The sequence below is a fragment of the Indicator indicator genome, chromosome 1 (genome assembly GCF_027791375.1).
Source record: "Indicator indicator isolate 239-I01 chromosome 1, UM_Iind_1.1, whole genome shotgun sequence".
NCBI classification, from domain to species: domain Eukaryota; kingdom Metazoa; phylum Chordata; class Aves; order Piciformes; family Indicatoridae; genus Indicator; species Indicator indicator.
In genome coordinates, this window is record NC_072010.1 from 93,906,856 (window position 1) to 93,928,716 (window position 21,861).

Sequence of the window (21,861 nt, forward strand, 5' to 3'; positions counted from 1 at the left end):
GTAACATGTGAGTAGGCTGTGGATGACCATGCTGGTCTGAGCCCTGCACTCTACCAGTATAGTTTGCCTTCATATTCTTTTAAAATCCTTTATTTTTTGCACCTTACTTACTACCCTCTGTGAGAGTGCTGTAAGGAGCAAATATCAGCAGCTGGAGAAGAGACCATGAGTTGCAGAGCCTGCAGTCTTGGTGTTAGCACCTGAAGAGTCTGGCATGTAAGGCAGATTTGGGTACCAGTAACTGGAGGGACTGGGATGTATGTTGCAATGTCAGTGTACCAGGACCTGCAAAAAAGGGGCTGCAGGTCACACCAGCCAGTAGATTCAAGTGGCAGCATCTGGAGAAAACACTGGGTCAGCAAGACCCTAGATTCAGGTGCTGCAACTGGAACTCCGATGTGTGTTTGTTTTTCCCAGTGAATTTAATCTTGAGTGTGTGTGTCTATGTGGAACTTCAAGCTGGATGAGCTGATGAATAGGAGACCTGTATCAGAAAAATCACAGAATCACAGACTCGTAGGGGTTTGAAGGGATCTCTGGAGATCATATAGTCCAACCTCACTGCTAAAGCACATTCATTTAGAGCAGACTGCATGTGAACATGTCCAGGCAGGTTTTGAAAATCTCCAGAGAAGACTCCATAGCCTCTCTGGAAAGACTGGTCCAGTGCTCCAGCACCCTTAAAGATATAAACATAAGGAAAAAGGAAAACCTCCTGTGTTGCAGTTTGTACCTACTGCCCCTTGTCCTGTCACTGGGTACTACTGAAGAGAGCCCAGCCCCTTCTTCTTGGCCTTCATCCTTCAGACAATGATCAAGCATCAGGAAGATTCCCTCTCAGTCTGGTGTTCTCCAGGTTCAAGAGCTCTGTATCTCTCAGCCTCTCCTCGTAAAAGAGATGCTCCATGCAAGATGCTCAGAGCCAATGTCTGCTTAAGGACTCCAGAGTTCAAGCACATACATTTTATGTGAGTTGTGGCATTACTATGCATGGCTGGTGGCAGACTGTGTGGGCATTAACATGACGTTAGTGTATGTGTGCACCTCTCTAGGATATGTCCTCACCTTCACTGCTGGCCAAAACTACAAAATCAACAGCAGCAGCCACATTGATGGGACAGGAATGGAAACACTTGTAACTGGCTGGGATTCAATAGGTGGGAAAAAAGAACTCCCAGGCCTTGGAGGATGCTGGATGCAGGGACTTCCTTCCTTAATGTCTTTAATGAAGTTCACTACATTTAGATCAAATTTACTGACACCAAATTGGGTGAGAGCACTGATCTGCTCAAAGGTAGGAAGGCTCTGCAGAGGAATCTAGACAGACTGGATCAATGGGCCAAGACGATTTGTATGAGGTTCAATAAGGCCAAGTGCAAGGTCTTGCACTTGGGTAACAACAACCTGATGCAATGTTACAGGGGTGGGACAGAGTGGCTGGAAAGCTGTCCAGCAAAGAAAGCCCCGAAGGGTACTGGTTGACAGCCAGCCCAAGATGAGTCAGTGTGTGCCCAGAAAGCCAAGAAGGACAACAGCATCCTGGCCTGTATCAGCAACATGTAGCCAGCAGGAAGAGGGCAGTGAGGACAATTCCCTCTGGGCTCAGCACTGGAGAGGCCACACCATGAGTATTGGTTTTGGGGTCCTCACTACAAGAAAGACATTGAGGTGCTGGAGTGTGTCCAGAGAAGGGCAAGGAAGCTGGTGAAGGTTCTGGAGAACAAGTCTTGTGAAGAATGGCTGAGGGAACTGGGGTTGTTAAGTCTGGAGAAAATGAGGCTGAGGGGAGACCTCACTCTCTACAGCTCCCTGAAAAGAGGTTGAAGCCAGGTGAGTGGAGCCAGGTCTCCCTAGTTTCAAGTGACATGACAAGAGAAAATGGCCTCAAGTTGTTCCAGGGGAGGTTTAGATTGGATATTAGGAAAAAATGTCTTCACTGAAGTTGTTCCAAAACACTGAAACAGGCTGCCCAAGGAGGTGGTAGAATCACCATCCCTGGGAAGATTCAAAAAGTGTGTAGACATGGCACTTTGGGACACAGTTTAGTGGGCATGTTGGTGTTGGCTAGACGGTTGGACTTGATGACCTTAGGGGCCATTTCTATAGGGTGGGTTTTTTTGTTTTGGGTTTTTGTTGGGTTTCTTTTTTTTTTTAGTACTGACAAACACAGACAGGTGATGCTATGTATTTGATAGAATGACACATCACAAATGAAAACAGCTAAGGTGTATTACTCATGGTTTGTCTATTACCTGCAAGAGTTTAAATTAAGCAAATCAGCTAATTACCTAGCTAAGCCGAAGAGCATTAGCCTAAAAACAGCTGCACAGGCAGACATAAAAATGTAGGAATATTCACCCAGTATTTACAGTCGTTTAGTGAAAGTAGTTTAAAATTGTTTTTATAGCTTTTCCTACGTGTGAAAATTGCACCATTTTAATGGGCATGTAAATCTGATCCAAATGAAATCCTCAGCAGCCTTTTCCAAAGTGTATTGTAAAGCTGGTTTGAGTTAGTTTAAGCCTTTATTGCTGCAAATGAAAGACTACCTGAAGAAACTGAAATATGCACAGAGCCACAAAGGCATTTCCTTTAGTTAATTTAAAGGCTGGTCTACAGCACAAACAACTGGGAAACAGAGGACATACATCTCTCCCTTTCAACCACCTTGGCTGCTCCTCTATCTATTCTGTAGTAACAGTGGAAGAGAACTGCAGAGAGCTGGGAATATCACCAAAGGTGCTAAGGTGATGTAACAAGGCAGGCTAATCACCTTTCTTTAATGAAAGAGTGCTCAGGCATTGGAAGGGATGGAATCACCATCCCTGGAGGTGTTAAAAGAACATGCAGACATGGCACTTCGAGACATGGTTTAATGGGCATGGTGGTGTTGGATTGACAGCCTGATGACAGTAAATGATCTTAAGAAGTCTTTTCCAACCAAAAAGGTTCTAGGATTCTGTGAAAGCACTGTAGAATAGACTTGCACTCTGATCATTCACCACATCAGCACTCAGTGACGGTAATTTCAGTATCTGCTACCACATTCCTAATTGTAACAGTCAGCTTATGCACAGTAAATTCACCTATGAGCTTACTTTACATAACTTCTTAATGTGTTCACATACTGCTAAGGTGTAATAAACACAGAGGGCTAACATGGAATAGGTATCTCTGCCTATCCTCTTGTTTAGGGATACCATATATTGTCTAATATCCACCTACTTTCTCTGTGTAACCAACACAACTAACTTTATAGGTAGCCTAATTGCAGAAACCGAGATGTGGAGTCAGAGTGATTCGAGTTCCTCTTCAGTAACATTACTTGCAAGAGGTGATGGAATCAGATCACAGAATCACAGCATGCTAGGGGTTGGAAGGGACCTCTGAATATCCTCTAGTTCAACCCCACAGCTAGATCAGGGTCACCTAGAATAAACTACACAGGAACATGCCATGGTGGGTTTGGAAGGCCTCCAGAGATGGAGATTCCACAACCTCTCTGGGCAGCCTTTTCCAGTGCTCTGCCACCCTCAAAAGGAAAAATCTTTTCTGCCTGTTTACATGGAACTGCCTGTCCTACTGTTTGTGTCCACTGCCCCTTGTCCTGTCTCTGGGCACCACTGAGATGAGTCTGGCTCCAGATGAAATACAGTAACTTGGTAGAACACGCAATTTACTGAAATGTGCAATCATGAGTGGCGTGTCCTGACTTGACAGTAACATGCAGATTGACATTTTCTTTGTTATTGCTGTTCTAGTCTGTATTCTCACCTAACCTGCTTGCAAATACATATTACAATTAAATTTTCTCAGCATATTTTCATTTTAAAAAAGAGATTTTTTTTCCTCAGTACAAATTAGTTTTATAATTCTGAAATCTAATATGCTATCTTATTAACAGGCTTCTCTAGAAAACACTGCCACTGTTTTTGATAAGAATCTAAAATGAAATGAAATTTATTGCTTAAATCAAATCAACCACTCAGCATGTGAAATGAAAAGCTAACAGAATTAACTGCAGGTTAATGTGAGTAGTTAGAACATGTTTCTTTCTAACTGTTTTCCTCAGTCTTAAAGGAACTGAAACTTTAAGGACAAAATAGTGTCAATAACTTCACAGAATCCCAGAATGATGGGGGTTGGAAGTGACCTCCAGAGATTGTCTAGTCCAACACCCTAAAAAGCAAGTTTGCCTAAAGCAGGTTGCACAGAACATGTCCATGTTGGGGACTCCCGTGCTGGAAGCAGCACTACAGGTGGGGGGTCTCACAAGAGCAGAGAAGCAGAATCACCTCCCTTGACCTGCTGGCCATGCTTCTTTTGATGCAGCCCAGGACACTGGCAGCTTTTTAGGCTGCCAGGGCATGCTGCTGGCTCAAGTCAAGCACCTCATCAACAAGCCCCCCCAAGTCCTCCTCTGCAAGGCTACTCTCAATCACTTGTCACCCAGCCTGTGTTCCTGCTTGGGATTTCCCCGACCTAGGCGTAGTACCTTGCCCTCAGCCTTGCTGAACTTCGCGAGGCTGGCGTGGGCCTGCCTCTCCAGCCTGTCAACCACACCACACATGTTGTTGGCAAACTTGCTGAGGGTGCACTCAGTCCCACTGTCCACATCACCAACAAAGATGTTAAACAGCACCGGTCCCAGTACTGATCCCTGAGGGACTGCACTCTTCTCAGGTCTCCATTTAGATGTTGAGATTGGCCATCCAGCCAATTCCTTACCCACTGAGTGGTTCATCCATCAAATCCATGTCCTTCCAATTTAAAGACCAGGATGTTGTGCGGGACAGTGTTGAATGCTTTGCACAAGTCCAGGAAGATGACATCTATTGCTCTCTCCCCTTATCCACTGATGCAGTGACACTATCATAAAAAGCCACAAAATTTGTCAGGCATGATTTGTCCTTGGTGAAGCCATGTTGGTTGCCACCAAGCACCTCATAATTTTCATGTGCCCTAGCAGAGTCTTCAGAAGGATCTGCTCCATTATCTTGATGGCACCGAGGGGAGACTGACTGGCCTGTAGTTCCCTGTTACCTCTCTTTTTGAAAGTGGGGCTTATGTTTCCCCTTTCCCAGTCAGAGAAAACTTCACCAGACCACCATGACTTTTCAAATATGATGGAAAGTGGCTTTGTAACTTCTTCTACTAGTTCACTCAGGACCCATGGATGGATTTCATCAGGTCCCATGGACTTGTGCACCTTCATTAGATTGGTTTTGAAGCTGGTCTTCTCTTACAGTGGGCAGATTCCTTGTTCTCCCAGTCCCTGCTCTTCTGCAACCTGGATGGTGTTGTTAGAGTCCTTACCATTGAAGACTGAGGCAGAAACGTCACTGACTAGCTCAGCCTTCTCCATATCCTGTGTGACCAGGTTCCACGTTTCATTCCAGAGAGCGCCCACATTTTCCCTGTTCTTCCTTTTGTCACTGATGTACTTATTAAAACTTTTCTTGTTACCCTTGATGTTCCCAGCCAGACTTAATTCTATCTGGGCCTTAGCTTTCCTGATCTGATCTTTGGCCGCTTGGAAAATTTCTTTGTATTCCTCTCAGGTTACCTTTCCTTGTTTCTAGGCTTTCTTTTTGCAGGTAATAGTGCCCAGGAGCTCCCTGTTCATCCATGCAGGCCTCCTGGCATTCTTGCCCACCTTCCACTTTGTCAGTATGCATGGCTTCTGGGCTTGAAGAGGTGATCCTTGAATACTAACCAGCTTTCTTGGGCCCCTCTCTCCTCCAGGGCTTTATCCCACATGTGGCAGTTTAGGCTGGGTGCCCCCTGCCACTGCTGCATGAGACACACCTCTGGTGTCCTGGGTGCTCGCCCAATAGGGGTGGACACAGGAAATGACATATTTCTACCCATAAATCCTGCGCCCTATAAAGCCATCTGCAGAGTCATTCTCTTCCTCTTTTCTTCCCTCTCTGCTCCCCTGGGAGATGTCCTCTCTTATCGGGTAATGCCGGGGGGTATCTCAGGCCTCTTAGGCCTGTCTAGGCCTAATGCCAGGAGGAGAATGGAGGGGGGGCAGTCTCAGACTTGGCCAGCCTGAGACTTGCCTAGCAGTGGGAGAGGGGGGAAGGAAGAGCCCTGAGGGATTGGGTAGACCCTCAGGTGGGAGGAAGGGAGGACTGGGAAGCTTTTGGGAATTCTGTGAGGGGGTTCTGTATGCTTCAGGATGTTCTTTTCCACTATGCTTTGTAGTTTGTAGTTTTCTGTAGCTTCACCAATTGCTTTTCCATTTAAACTTTTCCATCACTCTCCAATCTGTTTGTGTGTCTCATTCTTTTGTCCCTTTCGGGGCAAGAGATGTTCTGGCTGGCCTCAAACCAGCACACCACAGTACCCTACAAAGCAGGTCCTTGAGGAGTTCAAAGTCTGCTCTCCTGAAGTCCAGACTAGTGAACTTGCTATGCACACTCTTTGTTGACCTAAAGATCACGAATTCAACCATTTCACTGTCACTGCAGCCAAGGTTGCCCGTGAGCTTCACATTGCCAACCTGCCCTTCATTGTTGGTGAGAACAAGGTCCAGCACAGCACCTTTCCCTGTTGGCTCCTCTACCACTTGGAGGAGGAAATATTATGAATCTATTCAAGGAACCTTTTGGACTGCTGATGCCTTGCTGTGTGATATTGGGGTGGCTGAAGTCCCCCATGAGGTTGAGGGCTTGTGTATGTGAAGCCATTCCTATTTGTCTATAGAGGGCCTCATCCACCTGGTCTTCCTGATCAAGAGGTCTGTAGCAGATCCCCACTATGATATCACTTGCCCCTGCTTCACCTTTAACCCTGATCCACAAGCTCTCAAACAGTTCCTCGTCTTTCCATGGACTCCCATGCTACGTGCATTAGTGTAGTGGCATTTAAGTTGAGCCTCCATTGAAGCTGACTTACTGGCTTGAATTCCATTCTCATACACTTAAGGTGATCTTCTACTATTTAAAGAAAACCTAACTAAAACTGAGCCAAAGAAGTCTTGAGGAGGGGAAAAAAAAATAAAAAGAAGGACCAAAAAAAAAAAAAAAAAAAAAAAAAAGAAAGAAACCTCATAAAGGTGAGAGTCAGGAGTTACATCTATCTAGGCAAATAAAGAGATCTGAAATTGTTCTCAGGGACTACCTAGAGAAAGTACTTTGTAGAAGGTAAGATGTGGCAAACTAAAGGTCACAGCAAAGACGAAAAGCTTTCCCAGAAGCTGAAAGAAGAAAAGTTACACTTTGGTACTTTTTCTGTTGTCTCAATCCTTCCAGCACTGAAGTATGAAACAAGCCAAACACAATGCTTTTTGAAGTTACCAGCTGTGGAGGATGTGAAAACCTTGCCTACTTTTAACACAAACAATGTGACTCAAGTCAGTATCAAGGACTCTGACACAAGTCCTCCAGTGAACTGAGATGTAGTGTGTGAAGGCATAACCCTTATCTAACCAACTTTTGTGACGCAGGACACAATCTCATCAGAAGAATCCAAAGAAAATTTCCTGTCTAAGCCTCAGCAGTTCCAGCTCCTATGTCCAGTGTTTCAGTATATGTGTACCTTTACTGTAATGTAACATTCTTAAATTAACTAAATTATTAAATTAATAATTAATTAACCTGAAAGGAGGGTTATAGCCAGGTTGGTCCCTTCTTCATAGTAAGAAGTGATGAGAGGAAATAGCCTGAAGTTGCACCAGGGGAGGCTTAAACTAGATACTAGGAAAGATTTCTTTCCTGAAAGAGCAGTCAGGCATTGGAGCAGGCTGCCCAGGGAAGTAGAGTCATCATCCCTGGAGGTGTTCAAAGAATGTGTAGACATGGCACTTCGGAACACGGATTAGTGGGCATGGTGGTGTTGGTTTGGTGGTTGGACTTGATGATCTTAGAGGTCTTTTCCAATGTTAATAATTCTATGATTCTAATTCTTGAATTAATTTAATTCTTAAGTCTTAAATTTCTGCAAATAGATGCACTGAAGAGTGATTTATCAGGGATACAACGGGTTCTCATTGTTCCATCCTACTTTGCAGAAGGAAAAACTTAATTACGAATTGCTACCGTGTCACCACAAAAGTTTCCATATTAGGTTTACAAATGCTTATTGCATTGGCAAATCTCAGAAACACCACCAGAAAGCTTATTTGCTAATAAAAAAAAAAGAAAAGAAAAAGAAAAATAATCCAAATAAGCAATCACCAAATTCCAGGAAATAAAAAGTCTGTGGCTAAAGAGCAGGAGAAAAAAAATAAAGGCTTTATGAAGTTATAGATGTTTTCATCCTAATAACTCAGGTCTCACCCTGTAATCCTAAACTTTAGTCTCAAATGTATTATCTTTCAAAATTCATTTAAAGAGTAAGGTGCACTTCCTTCAAACTTCTGCCAAGTTAAATTTTTCACTCTATGTTTATTCCCAGTGACCAGGATTATTTTCTTCCCAAGAGCTTTTAATTCTGAGCATTATTATTATAACTGACAATAATTCCCTAAAGAATCCTGGGGATTATACCACATTTGACAAAAGTAGCAGGAGCAATTCCCTAGGAATAGAAAAAGGCAATTAAAAATTTACTTCAGAACAAGGTAAAACTATCTTTTGAATGAATAATAGGGGAATATTTGCATTTGTTCACTTTGTTTTTACTGAACACATTGTTAAACATAAATTTGTCTGAAGAATTTAACCCATCAGTCCCACATGTCTGTCTCAAAGTGACACTCCTTACTCAAAGATATTAGATGCTTTGGAGAGAATTTTGATGTTAACAATGTGAGCAGACAACTCTTTTCACAGCCATGGCAATGACAGCTGCATTCGTTTCCCTCACAGACCAGATTAAAAAGTCAGAAGCAAATTCTCAGTCTGCAAGCCAGAACACATTCTGGTGGACATGAGCCACGAAGATGGGGCTGGGCATTTTTCAGTGGTGCCCAGTGATAGGACAAAGGGCAACTGGTACAAACTAGAACACAGGAGTGTTCGCTAAAACACAAGGGAAAAAATCTGTTATGTGAGGGTACCAGAGCACTGAACCAGGCTGCCCAGACAGGTTGTGGAGCCTCCTTCTCTGGAGACTTTCTAAACCCTGACACCTGGACGCATTTCTGTGCAACCTGATCTAGAGGAACCTGCTCTAGCAGCGTTCAACCTGCAGCCTTCCAACCCCTACCATTCTGGGATTCTATGGATATATACATCCAACTCTTGAAATCCCCATAATCTGTCAATGAACTCAAACAGGACTAGAAATAGATCATATTGCTTGGTTTTCCTTAATAAACCTGCATTCATAAAATAAGAACAGAAGCCTTGAAGATTGAGATTCTCTTTTATCACATTCACTATGAAAGCACTAAACCACTCAATTTTGGATAGAAGAACCACTTCAAGAAAAGGAATCATGTTCACCTATCTGTCTTTGTGTTTTCTCTCTCCAGTTACATTGTGAGCAATAAGCCTAGTATTTTCATTCCATTTTTAAAACAAGAAACATAGATTGATACCTGCAGGATCTATACTGAGGTTCATCATGCCATTAGACAGAAGAATGATGCCTGTAAAATGTCAGTCCCTAACACCAAGGGAAGGAGCTCAAATTTAACCACTACAAACATGCGTCACTTCTATATTACCCTACAGTAATCCACTTCCCAGATGATGTGCAGAACAAAACCCAGAACAAACTTAAAATAATTAAACTCTTTTCCGCCTCATACTTTATGAATGATGGTTTTATTGACTGACAGAAGTAAGGATGGAAATCAGATTTAGTAGGAAGCTGCTTCAGAAAGCTGATCTGCCTGACTTCAGAAAGTGTAACAGGCAACAACTGGCTTCAGGAGATCTCATGTCTAAGCAATCCTCCCATGTTGCCTGTTTCCAAGCAATGCCTTTCTCATCCTACAAAGTAATTTTTCTGATCTCCAGCTCAGCAATAAAGTAAAAAGCAGAACTTTAATTAGGAATGAGTAAAATAAAAATACTTACGCTGACCCCACCGGCCTGTTCTTGGATTCAAATAATTTGGATAAAGTCCATTAGGACGATCCATTTTTTGAAGTAACTTCCGAATGTGCATGACCTAAATTAAATAAAAAATGAAGATCACCACTAACAACATTCATCTGCTCTCTGCACATAGTTAAATGCACTTTTCTTCTTCTTCCTTTTTTTTTATTCTTATTCTGAAGCCAGAAGCTTTCTCGAGGGCTCCTTGCAAATTAGGATACTTTTATTTTTAAAGGACTGCTCATATAAACATGTTTAAAAATTATAATTCTTAAATGTATGCAGAAATAGATTAAAAAAACACTGTGCAGTCAGAAATTTCTACTTGCCGAAGTCACCTCTCTGGTAACAGAAAAAAATTATCTGCTATCAAGAATGCAAATTGAATTCAATTTAGAAAGTACTTCCCTTTAATGCAGTTTCTGATGAAACAGTATAAAAGAGAATTGCATAATTGTATGATAAAAACCTGAATTTGAGACCCACCTTGTTGTAGTATACAGGGTCCCCTGTCAAATAGCTGAGGTGTACAAATTCCATATGCAGAGTTCCAAACTCAGCGAGGATGCTGCTGCCAGCAGAAGCCCAGCCCCAGTTTCGACCCACACCACTGAATTCCAACAAATAGGCAGGAAAAAAAGGGAGAAAACAACAACAACAAAAAAATCAGAATTACTGTGCACAGCACTAATGTCAACCACCACAGCAAAATATTAACCCATATTCAAGATGATAGGAGCTGCCATTTGATGGCCAGTTGGTTCACTGGTTGGGTCTTTTTGGAATAAAGAGCAATAACCTTATCAACAAAAAGTTCTGTTATTAAAAGACAGAATATCTTGATGTCACAGGAATATAACAACTTAACACTGGGTCCAATCTTGATCAGTATTTATTCATTATATGTTCCTATGAGTAAGAATCAAAAACAATTACCAGACAAGATGTGTGTACTTTGCTTCATTGTTCTGCCAAAAACCTGTTGCAGTCCCTTTACTTCTATGGGATAGCTTCAAGTGAATGTTAGACACTTGAGGAGGATGGGAGTGGGTCCTACCAGAATCCGTATAAGAAACCAGTATGCAGGCAGAATTTTCTGAGTTCCTCAGGCTCCCATAAAGAATCAACAGAAAATACCATACCTCTTATCAAGTACAAAAGATATCATCTTGCTAAGCTGTAACTTCTAAATGACCTCTAGTTTAATCTAAATTGGGAGTTTTCATCATCTTTCAGGATAGTGTCTTTTAATTTCTGAAGCTAAATACATTTTCCTGGAGATTACTTCTACTTCATCACACAAAAGACTTCAGTTATCAGCACAATTACAATCAATTAGGAATGCCTTCTCACTTAATTTTTAAACTACAAATTACAAAAAGGAAAGGTAAAGGAAAAGTGTTGGTTATGGAGCAGCACTTCTAGCTCTTAGCTGAGACAGAAAAACACCTTTTAAATTATAGTAACCACTGTTTACAGAACACAGACAAAATCATGGATTGTTTCAGGGTTTTCTGAGGATGAGCCTCATAAAAAGAGAAAATTGTTTCCTTATGAATACAAAATATAATAAAACACAAGTCAACAATTTTTCAAATACTTAGAATCATAGAATCCAACCATCGAAGTTGGAAAATACCTCTAAGATCATCAGAACCAACCATCTGCCACTATGCCCACTAAACCATGTTCCAAAGCACCCTGGTCTATATCTTTTTCGAACACCTCCAGGAACAGCAACTTCACCACTTCCCTGGGCAGCCTGTTCCAATGCCCAACCACTTCTTTCAGGTCTTGTCTTTGTAAGCCTCATGTTAAGTGTTCATGTATATATGCCTACTACTATCACTTTGGCATACCAGCCACTATTCTTTGCTGTGATGCTGGCTGGTTCTCCAAGACATTGACATAACAAATGGATAAGCAATACCAGCCCACAGGAAATTTTTGGCACTCCAATCCTTCCCCCTCTGACTACTGAAAATCCTCCTCCTTTATCCTGCCTGGCTGTGCTCTGATATGATCCACCTCCACATTTCACTGGTAAGTTTTCATGCATCTACTGCATGCAGCTTCTTACGACTCCCCACCTATGTTGCTCAGTCCAGTGAACCAGATGCCTGTGCTGCCTAGAGTACAGCCACTGGGGTCCCTCAAATGTAGTAGAAGCACAGTGCAGGCTAAACAAAGCAAAAAAAAAAAAAAGTCAATAAGGAATTATAAACCGTATGAAACTGGAAAAAAAAAACCCCACAAGACTGAGTAAACCATAATCACAGAATTGTCCCCTTTGGAAAAGACCTTTTAAGATCATTGAGTCCAGCCATTATTTAATTCTATGAAGTCTGATGCTAAACCATGTCCCTCAACATCACACCTGCATCTTTGAAACACCTCCAGGGATGGGGATTCAACCACCTTCCTGAAGAGTCCATTCCAATCTTTGACAACCCTTTCAGTGAAAAAGTTTCTTCTATTATGCAACCTAAACCTCCCTTGGTGCAACTTAAGGCCACTTCCTATCATCCTATCACTTGTTACTTAGGAGAAGAGGCCAACTCCCACCTTGCTCCAACCTCCTTTTTGCTAAGTTCTGGAAAGCAAGAATGCCTCCTCTCAGCCTTCTTGTCTCCAGATTAAACAACCCCAGTTCCCTCAGCTGCTTCTCACAAGACCTGTTCTCCAGACATTTCACCAGCTTCCTTGCACTTTGGATGTACTCCTGTGCATCAGTGCCTTGTAGTGAAGGCCCCAAAACTGAACACAGGACCAAGGTGCGGTCTTACTAGTGCAGAGTCCAGAGAGACAATCGTTTCCTTGGTCCTGAGAGCAACACTATTCCTTATGCAGGCCAGGATACTGTTGGCCTTCTTGGCCACCTGGGCACACACTGGCTTATCTTCAGCTGGCTGACAACCAGCACCCCTAGGGCTTTCTTTGCTGGGCAGCTTTCAAGCCACTCTGCCCCAAGCCTGGAGTGTTGCATGGCGCTGTTGTGACACAACCAGGACCTGGCACTTGGTCTAGTTGAATCTCAATACAACTGTCCTTGGCCCATTGATCCAGCCTGTCCAGATCCTTCTGTAGACCCTGCCTACCCTCAAGCAGATCAGCATTCCCTCCCAGCTTAGTGTTGTGCAAACTTACTGAGGGTGCACTGAACCTCCCTGTCCAGATCATTGATAAAGATAATAAAGAGAAAAAAAAATGCTGTGCAGAACTTCCGCCAGTATTAATGAATACTGTATTCAGTACAGTATTAATTGTACAGAGGTCAAATACGTGGCCTCAGAGAGAAAATTGCAGCACAGGCAAAGCTGAGAAAACCAGGCAAGGATGGTGAGGTCCTGCATGAACTTAAGGGCAAACCACAGCTCCATGATCTTCATTAAATTATTGACAGCAAATGGAGGATCATTTCCCAATTACAAAAAGACATGTAAAGCCTCAAAACTAGTTCTAAACCTCTACACAGTCTAACAAAGTGCAGCAAACATCTCTAGAAGGAAAACAATGATTCAAAAACTGTCTGCTATTTACCATCCTGAATTGCTTAAGTGTACACACAATCTAGACATGTCCTTCAACTTAGCTGGTAGCCAAGCACTGAACAATCAACACAAGATCAATTAGGCATGGCAATTCTTTTCCAAGTGGCAATACAGACCATGTAAGTTCAGTGTCTGACCTGAGCAGTCATCTAAAGGAACCTATCCATCTTCATGGACCACAGTGGACTTCAGCACACTAACTTCTATACCTAAGCTGAACTGTAAAATGGAATAACGTCTTCAGTGTCCCATCATCTTCTCAAACACTGTGAGTTCTCTGAAGGTAGCATAGTACATAAACCCCAGTAGGTTTAACCACATCCTGCAGACATGACTTTTTTTTAATAGCTTCTTTAATGACTAAACAATCAATGACTAAACTGATCAATCAACGATTCTAAACAGAATCATAGAACTGTTTGGGTTGGAAAAGACCTTTAAGATTACCACATTATAATAATAGTATATATATATATGGGTATATTCCAATGGCATGTGGAATTCTTGCAGAATCACAAGAAAAAAATCATGCCCACAATTTATTGCAGCTAGTTAGTTAGAATGCTTTGAACTCCATTAAAATTTTTCAGAAAATTGTGTGGAAAACAATCAGGGAGTCCTGGTAGACAAGTTCAACATAACATGCCAGTGGTATGCTGGGGCACATGAAGAATGTGGGCAACAGGTTAAGGAAGGTTCTCCTCTCCCTCCACGCTGCCCTGGTGAGGCCACACCTAGAGTATTATGTCCAGTTCTCAGCTCTTCAATTCAAGAGAGACAGAACTGCTGGGGAGAGTCCAACAGAGGGCCTCAAAGATGCAGAGGGAACTGCAGCATCTCTCTTGTGAGGAGAGGCTGAGGGACCTGGCGCTCGTTAGGCTGGAGAAGAGCGGACTGAGAGGGGGCGTTCTCAGCGCATATAAATATCTACAAGGTGGAGATCAAGAGGATAAGGTTGGGCTTTTTTCAGTGGTGCCCAGTAACAGAACAAGGGCCAGTGGGCACAAACTAGAAAACAGGTGATTTCACTCAAACGTAAGGAAAAACTTTTTCCCTTTGAGGGTGCCAGAGCACTGGAACAGCCTGCCCAGAGCTGTTGTGGAGTCATCTCTGGAGATTTTCAAAACCTGCATGAACACATTTCAGCGCAACCTGCTCTAGATGAACCTGCTCTAGCAGGGGAGGTTGGACTAGATGATCTCCAGAAGTGCCTTTCAACCTCTACCATACTGTGATTCTGTAAAGTGTCAGAAATGCCAGCTTGTCTGCACTTTGTGCAGTTCCACTGCTAACCAAAACTGACGTAGGCCATTATGAGTTTGAAGTTAAAGGGAGGAACACACTTCCTCACAAAAGAAAATTCATTACCTTTTCAGATTCACCATTGCCCATGGTATACCCGTAGGTGTGTTGAAGGCTGGAAGAAGTTTTCCTGCCAGCTGCACAGCTTTGATCTTGAAAACCTAAGATAGCAGGATCAATTGCAAACAGTTACAAAGTCTGGTTTATCTCCAAGAGCTACAGAGACTAAAATTTCCTTTCCCCACCCAGCTCTTTGTACTAGAAAAGCTTTACATCATAAAGAATAGATTAAGTTATCATTTATTTTCTACTTGTTCACCTTATAAATTGCATTAAGATTTTAACATGAAAAGAAACCTTGTCATTTTCATTCCTTTCCTTCTGTGCTCCCCAGCAATAGTGCTTAGGTTCCTATTAATGAAGAACATAAATTCTCCTCCCACCTCCCTCCACCAATAATAGGAATTTCAAGTGCTTTCTAAAGCAGTCTTTAAGCCATACTTTATATTTTGTAGCTAAAAATCAAGAGAACCCTCCCCCTCTCCACCAAATATTTTAACTTTTACAAACTTCCAATTGCTTTATAACAAGATATATAGTGCAGATAGAATTCTTACTCTTTCATGAACACCATCTATGCAAAACCCACACATACACAGTTTCCTGTTGCTTTTCCCTCATTGATAATGCATAAGAAAAATAATTATAGGCTTAATCTTCCCTCTCAAGTCTGATTACTCATGGAAATTACTGATGGGATGAAATCTCTTTCATTTCTAGTGTTGTTCCTACCTACTTTTGAAACATAAACCTGTAATAGCCTTATTAGGAGCCTAATGTTTATCAGTTAAATGAGCAAGTGGGGGAAAGTTCCTTCTAAACCTACGGGAAGCATCTTTTCCAAAAAGGCATATTTGATAGATACATGCTGCTGACATAGAAGACATAGAACTGTTTTTACCAGCTAGCATACATTTTAATTAAAGCATTGCCAGTATTCACTACATTTCTGCAAAAGTACCTCCTTAATTTGGAGACAATGTTATTCAGCAGTTTGAAGAACTGTATGAGTATGTAACAAAAAAAAGCTACTGTGCCCCTTATGCAATACAGACATACAGAGAAGCATTCTCTCTCTCTCGACCAGCAACAGCGTAGAAGCAAACGGAATGAAGCTGTGTCATGGGAAACTCTGACTGGATATCAAGAAAAAGATTTTCACTGAGAAGGTGATCACAGCACCAAGCCTGGCGTCATTCAAAGAGCATCAGGACAATGCTGTTAGTCACACGGTTTTGGTTTAGGTAGCCTAGCAAGGAGCAGGGCATTGGATCTGAATAAATCATAGAACCCTTTTGGTTGGAAAACACCTTTAACATCACCAGGTCCAACCATGATCTAACTCTACCAAGTCTGATGCTAAACCACATCCCCCAGCATCCTCTTGTGGCTTTGAAACACCTCCAGGCATGGGGATTCGACCTGCTCCCTGGGGAGCCTGTTCCAGTCATTGAGAACTCTTTCAGTGAAGGCATTTCTTCCAATAGCCAATCTAAACCTGCCCTAGTGCAACTTCAGCCCATTTCCTCTCATCCAACTGCTTGCTACTAGGGAGAAGAGAGAGGCACCCAGCTCACTAGAATCTCCTTTCAGGGAGTTGCAGAGAGTGAGAAAGTCTCCCCTCAGCCTCCTTTTCTCCAGACAAAACAACCCCAGTTCCCTTCACTGCTCCTCACAAGACCTGTTCTCTAGAACCTTCACCAGCACCATTACTCTTATTGGTCCATTCCACCTTCAGATATTCTATGATTCTCTTGCCATCAACTACCTGACCAATCCTCTGTAACTAAGAAGAATAAGAGCTTTAAAAAGGACTACAGGACAGGTCTGTCAGATGTTTAAAAGAAATTTCTCCATTTTGTAAAGTGTAAGAGAGAAAACCTGAAGAGATGCTCACTGGAGAAGGAAGTTGAAAAGTAGCTGAAAAAAATAAGCAAATGAGGACATTCACACTTTTTTCATATGAACGTGGAAAAAGATCAAGATCTTAATACTTGAGGAGATGACTACTGAGACACGAAATAAACCAGAATAGAATATTAAAGATGACATCCAATTCTATTTGATGCAGTGGAGTTTGGAAAGATGGAGGTGGAGCTGAAAGCAATGAGCCAGGAGAAATAACTTTTACAGAGCTACTCTAAATGAGGAAAATGGGATATGCCTAAACTTAAAAAGAGAACACCTCAGATTATGATTTAATAGAACTGTGAAAGAAAAGAGGGAATATGACTTGAATGACTTTTAGCAAAGATACTGATAGGAGACAGTCTTTGAGGAAAACATGTAAAAAATTTATGTAAAATTCAGCTAACACTCTGACCTTAAATAAAGAACCAAGTTAAAGTGGCCACGATCTGTGTCAGATTCAGATTAGATATCAGGAAAAACTTCTTTACTGAAAGAGTGGTCAGGCATTGGAACAGGCTGCACAGGGGAGTGGTGAAGTCATCATCCCTGGAGGTGTTCAAAAACTGTGTAGACATGGCACTTCAGGACATGGGTTAGTGGACATGGTGGTATTGAATTACAGTTAGACTTGATGATCTTAGAGGTCTTTTTCAACCTTAATGGTTCTATGAAAATAGGAAGGCCTAGTATAAAAAGCATAACACAGAGGCTACAGTAACTGGGAAAAAAGAAACCCTGAAGGGAACTAAAAGACCTATCTTGACCCAGTTATATATAAACTATCCAATTTGCATATATAAATGTATGTCAAAAAATCATGCTGAATTCTTAGCAGTAGATGGGTCAAGACCAGGTAGAACTATCTGCAAGAAGTAATCTACAAGGAGCTCATCTACAGCACAGACAAGTTCCAACACCTAATCCAGACCAGAATTAAGATTCCCAATTAAATGTCACATAGCACATTTATGGTATGAACTGCTTTTGGATCCTGCACCCTCTGGAAACACTATACATGATTGTATTTATTATTCATTAATAAAATATGGAAACATTAAGGTAAGAATATTCAGTAGGTGAACATCCCTAGAAACATCCTCAGTAGAAGAATGTAACAATTTTCAGAATAGAATAGAAAACAGAATAAAATACATTTCATTTGGAAAAGACCTTATTAAGATCATTGAGTCCAGCCATTATCTAACTCTATGAAGTCTGGTGCTAAACCATGTCCCTCAGCACCACATCTCTGCATCTCTGAAACACCTCCAGGGATGGGGCTTCAAACACCTTCCTGGGGACCCTGTTCCAGTATCTGAGAAGCCTTTCAGTGAAGAAGTTTCTTCTAACAGCCAACCTAAACCTCCCCTGGAGCAACTTTAGGCCATTTCCTCTCATGCTGTCACTTGTTCCTAGACAGAAGAAACCAACACCTACCTTACTTCAACCTCCTTTTAGGGAGTTGTAGAGAGCAAGGTTTCCCTTCATGAAGTCTCCTTTTTTCCAGACTAAACAACACTAAATCCCTCAACTGTTCCTCACAAGACCTGTTCTCTAGGTCCTTCACCACCTTCACTGCCTCTTCTCTGGACCTGCTCCAGCACCTCAATGTCTTTCCAGTAGTGAAGACCCCAAAACTGAAGCCAGTACTCAAGGTATGGTCTCAAAGATGTTGAATTGCTGGAGCATGTCCAGAGAAGGGCAACGAGGCTGGTGAGAGGCCTTGAGCACAAACCCTATGAGGAGAGGCTGAGGGAGCTGGGACTGTTTAGCCTGGAGAAGAGGAGTCTCAGGGGTGACCTCATTGCTGTCTACAACTACCTGAAGGGAGGTTGTAGGCAGGAGGGGGTTGGTCTCTTCTCCCAGGCAACCAGCACCAGAACAAGAGGACACAGTCTCAAGCTGCGCCAGGGGAGGTTTAGGCTGGAGGTGAGGAGAAAGTTCTTCACAGAGAGAGTGGTTGGCCATTGGAATGTGCTGCCCAGGGAGGTGGTGGAGTCACCATCCCTGGAGGTGTTCAAGAGGGGATTGGACGTGGCACTTGGTGCCATGGTTTAGATAGTCATGAGGTTTAGGGTGACAGGTTGGACTCGATGATCTTTGAGGTCTCTTCCAGCCTTCTTGATTCTATGATTCTATGATCACTTTTGAGCACAGGGGCACAATCCTGCTGGTCTCACTGTTCCTGATACAGGCCAAAATGCTGGTGTCTGTCCTGGCCACCTGTCCACACGCTGGCTCGTGTTACATACCATTATCCAGCTTTTAATCAATTTGAAATACTCAGCATTCGGGGAACAATCTGTAGTGCTGGAAGCAGTTTTCAGTAAGAGTGTATGAAGTAAAGATCAACCTGTTCTAAATGTGCATGGATCTACAGGAGGACAGTTAAAGCAAGGCAATCACTCTGCCAGCCATTTGAGCTTAGGGGCAAACCAGAGCATCAGGGTGGCAGCAGTAGCTCCTAGTTGAGACCAACCACACTAGCAATATCTGCAAAAACTTGCTGTGAGCAGAGACAACCCTCTGCTGGGTTAAACTCTGATTTAGCATCAGAAAGTAAAACTACATCTTTCTACAGCCCTGTCTCATTCAAGACTGAATGCAAGGAAGCACTTAAAAAATTGTCTGAAGATGTGCCTTTTCTTCCTCCTGCTGCCATCTCTGTCTCATTTCACTGCTGCTACGAGATGACAATCCCACCTAGGGCTTGTTACAGTGCTTTCCTTTGCACTGGAACGAGAACTGAGATACAGCTACATAGGTTTTTGTAAGAGCAAAGTGGCCAGAAAAGCGTATTTGGAGAATGTAGGGAAAAGAAAGAAATGTAGTGAGCAGTGGTGGATAAGACTGCAGTACTCCACTGAGCTCACTGATGTGATTTCACTCACTAAGTTTCAGACTTACCATAAGAGAAACAGTAAATGCCTCAGGCTCTACTTTTCAATAACGGGCTGGCATCAGACAATATAGTTATTTATCACAGAGCAGGTTTTGTTTGTTTGTTTTGTAGTTTTGGTTGGTTTGTTGTTTCTTTTGTTTGTTTGTTCTTTCTTGTTGTTGGTTTTTTTTTTGTTTGTTTGTTTGTTTCTTCTAAACCAGGTTTTGCTGACAGCACAAGCCAGCAATGTGCTTTCACAGTCAAGAAGGTGAGTATGATGCTGGGATGCATTAAGCCGCCAGCAGGTCAAGGGAGGATCTCCTCTGCTTCAAAAGAGACAGGGAACTACTGGAGAGAGTCTAGCAGAGGGCCGTGAGCATGCTGAGGGACCTGGAGCATCTTTCTTAGAAAGAGAGGCTGAGAGACCTGGAGCTCTTTAGCCTGGAGAAGACTGAGAGATGATCTTCTCAGTTGTTACCAACATCTAAAAGGTGGAGGTCAAGAGAACAGGGCTGAGCGCTTTTCAGTAGTGCTCAGTGATAGGGCAAGGGGCAATGGGTACAAACAGTCTAAGACCAGTGTTAAGGAAACAGGAATCAACCTGAATCTGGTCTATGGAGTAAACTTAAAACAGCCATGGTGTCAACTGGCTCTGCTTTCCTTATTTTTCTCTCTTCCGATATTTGCATACATGAATGAGTTTCTCCCCTGAGCCTTCTCTTCTCCATCGCATTGCTGGCTCATGGTCAACTCAGCGTTTGTCACTGTTCCACAAAGCTACTTTCCAGATGGTCAGTCTCTAGCACATAATGTTCCTCCCCAGGTTAGGTCTTTGCACTTGCCCTCACTGAATTGTATGATGCTCTCCAGGCTTCTGAGAACCCTCTGGGCTGTAGCGTGCTGCTCTGGTGTATCAACCACTCTTCCCAGTTTTCCATTACCAGCAAACTTGCTGTAGGGACTCTCTGTCTTATCATCCAGATCATTACAAAGGTGTTGAACAGGACTGGACCTAGTACTGACACCTGGTATACACCACTAGTTATTGGCCTCCAACTATATTTTGCACCATCACCCTCTGAGATTGGATGTTCAGAGAGTTTTCAATTTACCTCATTATCTGCCCATTCAGCCCATATGTCACCAGCTTCTTTGTGAGACTCTTATGGGAAACAGTGTTAAAAGTCTTACTGAAGCCAAGGCAGACAATATTCACTGCCCTCTCTTACTCTTCCAAGCTGCTGATATCATCATAGATTCTCAAGATTAGTTGAGCATGACTTCTCATATGTGAATCCATGATGGCTCCTCCCAATCACCTTGTTCATGGGCTGGGGAATAGTTTTCCAGCAGAGTTGCTTCACCACCTTCCCAGGGATTGAGGTAAAACTGACTGGCCTATAGTTCCCAGGGTCCTGCTTCTTACCCTTTCTGAGGATAGAAGTGATTTAAGGCTGATACAATTCACCTTTAACTTTAGCTTTGGTGCCAAACAATACTCATCTGAATCTTGACCTTTTAAGCCACTAGACTTCGATAAGGCATAAAGTTTTTATAACGCAGATTTACACCTGCAGAGAGAAAGAAACTGGGCTTACTGCCTCCATTCTACCAGTCTCAAAAATTTTTAAACACTGCCAAATTCATCCTGATGGAAATCCAGAAGTGGTTACTTCTCTTCACGCAACTGTTGCTGTAGAGTCCTCCTTATGCTATGAGTATTCTGGTCTCTCAAGAACAAAAGGGTAAAGAAGGTATTACTGCGTAGCCCTGGCTGGGGGCCAAATGCCTACCAAAGCCTCTCTATCACTCCCCCTTAGATGGACCAGGGAAAGGGGAAAATATAACAGAAGCCAGCTATAAGATACAAGCAATTAAATAATAATAGTAAGCAAAGCAATAGACTGTGTGGGAAGCGTAAGCAGAGTGAGATGTTAGTCTCTGCCTCCCATCAGCAGGACAACAGATGGTTTTGGGAAGCAGGGCTCTCTATGCTTAATGGCTCCCCTCTGGAGGACAGATGCCATGGACAAATCCTATCCCCAGCTTCCTTCTTTCACTTCATTCTTGTATCTGAGCTGATGTCATATGGCATGGAATACCCCTTTGGACAGTTTGGTTCAGCTGGCACAGCTGTGTCCCCTCCCAAGATCTTCCCCAC

At 42.6% G+C, this 21,861-nt stretch overlaps 1 protein-coding gene across 1 annotated transcript in view; it reads right to left on the reverse strand.

Moving 5' to 3' along the window:
• Window positions 1-21,861, reverse strand: part of MAN1A2 (mannosidase alpha class 1A member 2) — a 153,799-nt gene that overhangs the window by 40,076 nt on the left and 91,862 nt on the right. Inside the window, exons 6-8 of the mRNA XM_054399609.1 lie at window positions 14,915-15,009; window positions 10,482-10,605; window positions 9,975-10,068 (exon numbers count right to left, since the gene is read on the reverse strand). Of these exons, the coding sequence (XP_054255584.1) occupies window positions 9,975-10,068; window positions 10,482-10,605; window positions 14,915-15,009 (313 nt within the window). The remainder of the gene's footprint in view (window positions 1-9,974; window positions 10,069-10,481; window positions 10,606-14,914; window positions 15,010-21,861) is intronic.